Genomic DNA, 8,159 nt, shown 5'->3' on the forward strand with positions numbered 1-8,159 from the left:
CCATGACTCTGAACTAAATATGATTTTAGGGGTGAGGAAACTGGGACCTAGGGGTTTGAGGAACTGGCCCGAAGGTATGGAGAATACCTGACCTTGTCGTTCTTCCAGGATATGATATTTATTCCTGGCACAAATCCCCTCTACCTTGTATTGAAAGCAAGGACAGCCTCCCTGCAACCACACATGCACCTGGCCATCCACCAGGTGCATACTAAAAGTGTGTTGAGTTGAATTATCAGACTCTCAGCAGCCACGCAGCACTGAAGGGACCGCAATCCCTTTGCCTCTGCGTCCTTAGGGCTAAGCACGAGGTCTCGATGTCTCGCACTGTGGGCCGGGCCGGGTTTGGTGCCTCAGCCAGCAGGTAAGTGCTGTCTACGTCTCCTGCAGGTCCAGTGGTTCCTCTCCAGACTTGGGTGCACTGGGCCAGGCTGTGCCTTACTGACCTCAAGGCTTCCTGTGTTTGTGGCTTTGGGGCCCTCTTCATCGTGTGAATAGGAATAAGAAGATTGTTATTTCTGGCCAGGTGCGGTGGCTTGCGCCTGTAATCTCAGCACTTTGGGAGGCCGAGGCGGGCGGATCACCTGAGGTGGGGCGTTCGAAACCAGCTTGATCAACATGAAGAAACCCCGTCTCTACTAATAATACAAAATTAGCCAGGCGTGGTGGTGTATGCCTGTAATTCCAGCTACTTGGGAGGCTGAGGGAGGAGAATCGCTTGAACCCGGGAGGCGGAGGTTGCGTTGAGCCAAGATCGCGCCACTGCACTCCAGCCTGGGCAACAAGAGAGAAACTCCGTCTCAAAAAAAAAAAAGATTGTTATTTCTGAAATAAATCCCCTATTTCTCACTATTTAATAATTAAGCAATCTTGACTCAACCCAAAACTAGGCACCCCAGACCCACCCACGGCCCGTCGTCTAGCAACAGCCTCCCCACCCCGCCTCCGCCGGGTTGCCAGCCGAGTGCCCAGTGCGCACGCTCAGAGCCTTCCTCCACACCCCGCCCCTGCAGGGCGCGCGCTGGTGACGTATAGAGTCCGCGACGCTTTCGGCGACCCGACCTCTGGGTTAACCTAACCTCGGAGCCATGGCCTCTGCTGGGGTGGCAGCCGGGCGACAGGCAGAGGATGCATTGCCGCCAACGTCCGACCAGCCGCTGCCTGACACCAAACCGCTGCCGCCCCCTCAGCCGCCGCCTGTCCCTGCGCCTCAGCCGCAGCAGTCGCCGGCGCCACGGCCTCAGTCACCTGCCCGCGCGAGGGAGGAAGAAAACTACTCCTTTTTACCTTTGGTTCACAGCATCATCAAATGGTAAGAACCTAGGAGAGGACCAGGCCCCATACTCCCTCCGGCTTCTCGTCTCAGCCGTTTCAGAGCTTCAAGAGGCCTCGGCGCTCTAGGGCACGCCCCCGTTTCGCAGATGGGGAAACTCAGACCCAGAGTGGGAAGAGGCCTTTCCCAAGACCACAGAGACATTCCATGAGTTAAGCAAAAGATTTGAGCCCCGAGAGGTGCGATATCCTTAAGAATGAAGCCAGCTTAGAGACTACATACAGACTCTTGTCCAGCGGCTCAAACGTGCATCCCATCGATCTTGAGCAAATTAAATCTCTTTAAGCCTCAGTTTTCTCACCTTTAATGTTGGTAATACTCACTTTAGTTCCTTATTTCAACAGACTCAACAGATAAGCATCATCTTCCCTGTGTGGAACACTGCCAAGTGCTATGGGATGGACACAGTAAAAGGGGCATAGAAGGAAAAAAAGACATGATTGGGAATAACCCATAATTCAAAAAGATTGAGAGGGGAGCGGTGGCGATGGGAAACATTAGACTAAACAAAAACACAGAAGTTGCCTGAGATGATTAACAGTACCAAAGGAAATAATTGTCATCCTTTTGGCCAGCCTTCAGGGTAGCCTGAGTTTTCAAAGGGACTCTGTAAAGGAAAAACCAAAAACAAAAGCACAAAAGTCTTACTGATCCCCATGTTTGCCTAAATTATTATTATTTTTTTGAGACAGGGTCTCGCTCTGTCACCCGGACTGGAGTACAGTGGCGTGATCTCCTCTCACTGCAGCCTCAACTTCCAGGCCTCAAGCCATCCTCCCACCTCAGCCTCCCAAGTAACCGGAACCACAGGCATGAGCCACAGCACCCAGTGAATTTTTGTATTTTTTGTAGAGATGGAGTTTCACTGTGTCGCCCAGGCTGTATTTTCATTATGTTACTTCACTGTATATCCACATGATAGTAGGTGTAAACCCTTAGGCTTATAACTCTTATTCAGCCATTAAAGACCAAAACAAAGTAAATTAAAAGAAAATTACGAATCCAGTAACATTCAGGTGAACATGAATGTGCTCTTCACTGTTTTACTGAAATGGAATTGTTACAACGTGAAGGTCTTGACTGTTAGTGGCCCACCCACTTTTGAGTTTAAGCAAACTAGATTTGCTTGCTGTGGGATGACCTGATGCTCTTCTGCCACTTTTCAAATAACTACAAAGGCTTTGTTCTCACATTAGACCCTGGCTTCATGTGGCTTCGCTTGGTGTTTACTGTTTATGAGGGCCGGGCGTGGTGTCTCATGCCTGTAATCCAAGCACTGTGAGAGGCCAAGGCAGGCGGATCACGAGGTCAGGAGTTTGAGACCAGCCTGGCCAACATGGTGAAACCCCGTCTCTTACTAAAAACAAAAATTAGCCAGGTGTAGTAGCGGGTGCCTGTAATCCCAGCTAATCGGGAGGCTGAGGCAGGAGAATCACTTGAACCCGGGAGGTGGAGGTTGCATTCAGCCAAGATCATGCCGTTGCACTCCAGCCTGGGCAACGAGAGCAAGACTCTGTTTCAAAAATAAATAAATAAATAAAATTTTTAAAATGTTTATGGGATAAGGCAGCCTGTTCAGTTTTTGTGAGCCTGTGATAATGATCACAGACGGAAATACATATGGAGCCCCTATAATCCCAGGGCAGTGCCGGATTATAAAGGGTTTAGTCAGATTAACCCCAGTTTACTGGTTTTAAGAAAAATGTGGAAAAATGAAGACACAAAATATACACATTCACAAAGACAGCTCTTGAACCCCCCAAGAGTATATTCTTGAGCCCTGGTAAAGCAGCTGGGTTGGGCTGTCCTTAAAGATGAAGTAGTAAGTTATACTATAGAGAAGAAGCTTTGAAGTTAGACAGTCCTGAGTTCAAATCTGTATACTGACACTTTCTTGCCTTCTAATCTTGATATAAATGCCTAACCTTTCTAGGCCATAATCTTCTTATCTCTAATATGTCCATAGTGGACCTCAAAAGAGAGGTTTAGATTATGTAATAGCTCTAAAATGTGCTGACTGGGTGACCTGGGCAAGTAGCTTAGCTTCTCTGAGCCTGTTTTTCTCTTATGAAATGGGAATGCTTATGTCATAGGATTGCTGGGAGATGTACTCAAGAGCGTACCTGTGAAACCTAGTGGGTTGATCACATGTGCTTGTCTCTGTTTCGTCTAAAGGGACACAGAAGGGACTTAAAAAAAAAAATACATAAAACCTTCAGATGCAGTGGCTCATGCCTGTAATCCCAACACTTTAGGAGGCTGAGGTGAGCCAGTCGCTTGAGCCTGGGAGTTCAAGACCAGCCTGGGCAACATGGCAAAACCCCATCCCTACAAAAAATACAAAAAAAAAAAAAAAAAATTAGCCAGGTGTGGTGTGTGCCTGCAGTCCTGGCTACTTGGAAGGCTGAAGTGGGAAGATCACTTGAACCCAGATCATGCCACTGTACTCTAGCATGGGTGACAGAACGAGACCCTGTCTCAAAAATAAAATAAAAAGCATAAAACCGAAAAGAATAGGACAGGAGATGATTGCTACAAAGTGAATGACCAGCGCTAATTCATCTACCAACTCCTAAGCAGCTGGCTTGTTAACCATGGCCTACCCCCAGATCTCAGGAACTCTAGTGCAAGGACCCTCTGGAAATAGGGGTGAAGGTGGGTCTAAGAACAGGATGATTACTTGGAAGTCTGTTTAAGAAGCAGTCCTGTCCCACCTCCCATCCCCTCCAAGCGACCAGGTGACTACCCTTCTTCCACCTTGGTGGGTAGTTAAAAGGTTACTCTCCCAATATTTATTCTTAGGAATGAATAAGCCAGAGAGAACCTGGACTGGGGGACAACAGGCACACTGCAGGGGTAGGTAGGGGGAACTATAACTGAAAAGAGGGATTAAGAGAAAGTTCACAGTCTGAAGAGAGACCCCACCCGAGCCTTCCCCCACCTGGCTTCTAGATTGGCAGCCAAAGAGAGTGGAAGTGCCCTCTCTATTGTGTGTGACCAATTAAGAGAAAAGACATTAAAAAAAAAAAAAAAAGCCTACTCAATTAATTCTGAGAAAATGAACAAGCATCACTCATTTGCAGAGCTTCCACTAAGCCTTTTAATGTTTTATTCTTAAATATATAAGTGGATGGCCAAGGCCACTAAGCATAGGAAGAAACCCCCTGGTAAGAAAGACACGGGTCAGGTGCGGTGCCTCATGTCTCTCTGGAAGCCCAGCACTTGGGGATGTTGAGATGGGAGGATAGCTTGAACCCAGGGAGCTGAGGCTACAGTGAGCCATGATCACACTGCTGCATTTCAGCCTGGGTGACATAGACTCTGTCTCAAAGAAGAAAGAGAGAAAGAGAGAGAGGAAAAAGGAGAAAGACAACACAGAAGAGCAGAAAAAGCCACTTGGAGGAAACAGTAGCTGCAAAGGAATGGGGTGGTTCTGCAGCTGTAAACATGAGAAGAGGCTAGGATCCAACCTGAAAACCTTCAGTATAGGCGTGTCTTTGAGTTTATAGGCTAATGAGGGAGGAATAAGGGCAGAGGAGGAAGGGAGAGGAGACCTCGTGAAGCCTGGGGGAGTCAGAAGGCTTGGTAAGAGTGATGCCAACAATGAGTCTTCAATTAGGAAAGGGAGGCAGGAGGAAGGGTGGTATAGGAAAAACATGTAAGGACATGAAGCCAAGAAATGGCATCTACTCATGGGAGTCAGCTTCTAGCTTGGTGGTGCTGAGCATACATCCAAGGCAGGAAGAGGGGGCTGGGGAGGAGGGAAGAGCCAGGAAACAGCGCAGGGGTCTTCTGAGGGATGGGGAGCTAATGCAACTGTCAGGCTGGAAGCCAGTCAAGACACAGTCGTGGCGGGCGGAGATGAGGGCTAGCACCATGTCCAGTCCACCCAGGTGGTGCTCTCTGGCCCTGGGTCCCTTCCTTTCCTGTAACTTCCCCAGTGATCCTTTTGTTATTTGTTTATTTCTTGCACAGGGGATGAGTAAGGAGGTAAAACCTGAAGTAGTGAATTTAGCTTTTCTTGTTCTCATAAATAATTCAGAATTTTTGAAAAATTATTTAATAAAAGTAACAACTGCAAGTTTAGAAGTACAGAGAAATGGAAAATGGAAAAAGGGTTCCTTCCCCCAAGTCCCCTCACCTGTAGTAACTGCTATTAATACTTTCCTAAGTTCCTTCTGGGAATTACATACGAATGGAATTTCAAAAATTTATATGTACTTGACTTTTTTCACTGATTAGTCTATTTTGGCCACCTTTCCGTACTGCACATAAAGATCTACCTCATTAAGACAGCTGCGGAAAATTGCATCTTGTGGATGCAGTGTGACTGATGTAACTGGTTTTCTGTTGATGGGCTTCTAGGTGGTTTTCTTATTCTTGCTATGACCAGCAGTGCTAGGGTTAGCATCTTTGTATAGGAGTAAGTTATGATCGGACAAATCCCGGCAGTAGAACTGCTGGAGCACATTTTTTATTGTGATAGTTATGCTAAATTTAGAGCACTACATCTTTTTAGCTAACTCTTTTCCAAAATTCAGTCCTTGTAGACTAGACTGCTTCAGTTAACCTAAAATGGCCTATAAATCTGCCACCCAGAAAGCATTAAACAAAAATTAAAGTTGTAGATGGATTCTACAAGTACCCGTGGATATGAAATGGAAAGAGGGCCTCTCCCTTCCCTCCTCCCAGCTCCCTTGCAAAGCTGCATAATATTCCACTTTCTGAATGGGCTGTCGTTTATGTAAACAGTTTCTTGCTCAAGGACACTGTCGTTGTTTCTGCATTTTGCTGTTGGAATCAGCACTGCAGCAAGCATCTTTGCCCATGCTATCTTGGTGAACTCTTGGTAGTCTCTGTGGGGGTAAATTTCTAGCAATGGGATATGTGAATTTACCGTTTGGGTCACTGTGACAAATTCAGAAAGAATGCCCTGATCTGTGCTTCCACCGACAGGATTTGTGTCTTGCCCCATCACCTGCCATCACCATTAAACTTTTAACTTTGGCAGATCTCATACGTCAGAAATGATATATTGATTTCTCATTATGTTGGGTAAAGCATCCCGTCATAGGCGATTTTATATGTCGCTTGTATTTTTCCCTATAAACTGCTCATTTCTCTATCAGATTTTTTTATGTACAGAAAGGAAATAATGTCTGTTAAAGGTACTGTAAATACTTCCCCCAGGGTTGTTGCTTTTCTTTTGACTTTGTTCATAGTTATGGTTTTGTATTTGTTTTCATTCAGATGCATAGAATTTCTTGTCAGATTTGTTAAGCCTTTCCCTTATGGCTTCTGAGTTTTGGTCCTACTTAGAAAGGCTTTCCCACTCTAAAATTACAGGTGTTGATCCCTTTTTTCTAGAACTTTCATGGTTCCATTTTTAACTTTTAATTCTTTGAGGCTCCTGGAATTTATTTTGGTGGGAAGAGTAAGGGGGCCCCAGTTAGCCACATCTTCCCACTGCTGTTTTTGAATATTTGTTATTTTCCCTGCTTACCGTGCCACCTTTACCATGCACTGAATTCCCATATGTTTTCTGATCTACTTCTGGACATTCTCTCCTTCTCCAGCACCAAACTGTTTTAGTTCTTAAATCTTCATGGTACATTTAATTATCTTTTAAGGTTAATTTTCTGCCCTTCCTCTTTCTTGTCAGTATTTCCCTGGCCCTTCCTTTCCCGTGGAGTTTTCTAGCAGCCTGCCTAAGATCATGATGCTTTTGGTTAGTGGAACATTTCGTCTTTAACCTGCTTCTTTACTTCCAAGCCTGTTGATACCACTCATTGGCCAGGTCATTCAGCCTTGCTTTTGGATATTATAATCAGTATTTAATTAGTATCTTGGCCTTTATGCTCATTTTATCCTGTGACTATTATTTGGTTAATTGTTCTCTGTTCTCCGTTCTTCCCAAATTGAACCCAAACTTAGCCCTTCACTCAGGGATCTCCGCAGACCATCTTCAGGTTGCCTGCCCGAATAACCCAACACAAGGCCCACAGAGGGTCCTCGTGCTGCAGGTGCTGTTGGGTGGGCGGAGTCCTCCAGGCTGGCAGACCCTCCAGCCCCTCCACTAGAAGTGCCCACGGAAATGCTGCACAGAGCCCTGTGAACCAGAGTCTCTCCTGTACCCCAGGGACCCGCCTGGTTCTGGGAGTGCTCTGGCTGGGACAGCCCTGCTTGGAGTTGGAACCCATAGCACTTTCATCTCTTCTAGTGTCTTTCCCGCAGTTGAATGAAAAATTAAACTACGCATTTATGTTATTTTTAAAGAATGAGGAAAGGGAGGCTGGCCGCGGTGGCTCACTCCTGTAATCCCAGCACTTTGGGAGGCCGAGGCGGGTGGATCACGAGGTCAGGAGATCGAGACCATCCTGGCCAACATGGTGAAAGCCCGTCTCTACTAAAAATACAAAAATCAGCTGGGTGTGGTGGCGGGCGCCTGTAGTCCCAGCTACTAGGGAGGCTGAGGCAGGAGAATCGCTTGAACCCAGGAGGTGGAGATTGCAGTGAGCCATGATCATACCATTGCACTCCAGCCTGGTGACAGAGCAAGACTCTGTCTCAAAAAAAAAAAAAAAAAAGAATGAGGAAAGGGAAAAGAAATCACATTTTCATGTCTGTAAGAAATATTGGCCGGGCGCGGTGGCTCAAGCCTGTAATCCCAGCACTTTGGGAGGCCGAGACGGGCGGATCACGAGGTCAGGAGATCGAGACCATCCTGGTCTACACTGTGAAACCCCGTCTCTACTAAAAAATACAAAAAACTAGCCGGGCGAGGTGGCGGGCGCCTGTAGTCCCAGCTACTCGGGAGGCTGAGGCA

The 8,159-nt window shown here is 46.6% G+C and overlaps 1 protein-coding gene across 1 annotated transcript in view; it reads left to right on the forward strand.

Annotated features, from left to right (window-relative positions):
• The first annotated feature begins 965 nt into the window (after positions 1-965).
• Positions 966-8,159, forward strand: part of MED9 (mediator complex subunit 9) — a 15,031-nt gene continuing 7,837 nt past the window's right edge. Inside the window, exon 1 of the mRNA XM_017895605.1 lies at positions 966-1,312. Within this exon, the coding sequence (XP_017751094.1) occupies positions 1,089-1,312 (224 nt within the window). The 5' untranslated portion in view covers positions 966-1,088. The remainder of the gene's footprint in view (positions 1,313-8,159) is intronic.

Source organism: Rhinopithecus bieti, unplaced genomic scaffold (assembly GCF_001698545.2).
Source record: "Rhinopithecus bieti isolate Rb0 unplaced genomic scaffold, ASM169854v2 scaffold_26813, whole genome shotgun sequence".
In the NCBI taxonomy this organism is placed as follows: Eukaryota; Metazoa; Chordata; class Mammalia; order Primates; family Cercopithecidae; genus Rhinopithecus; species Rhinopithecus bieti.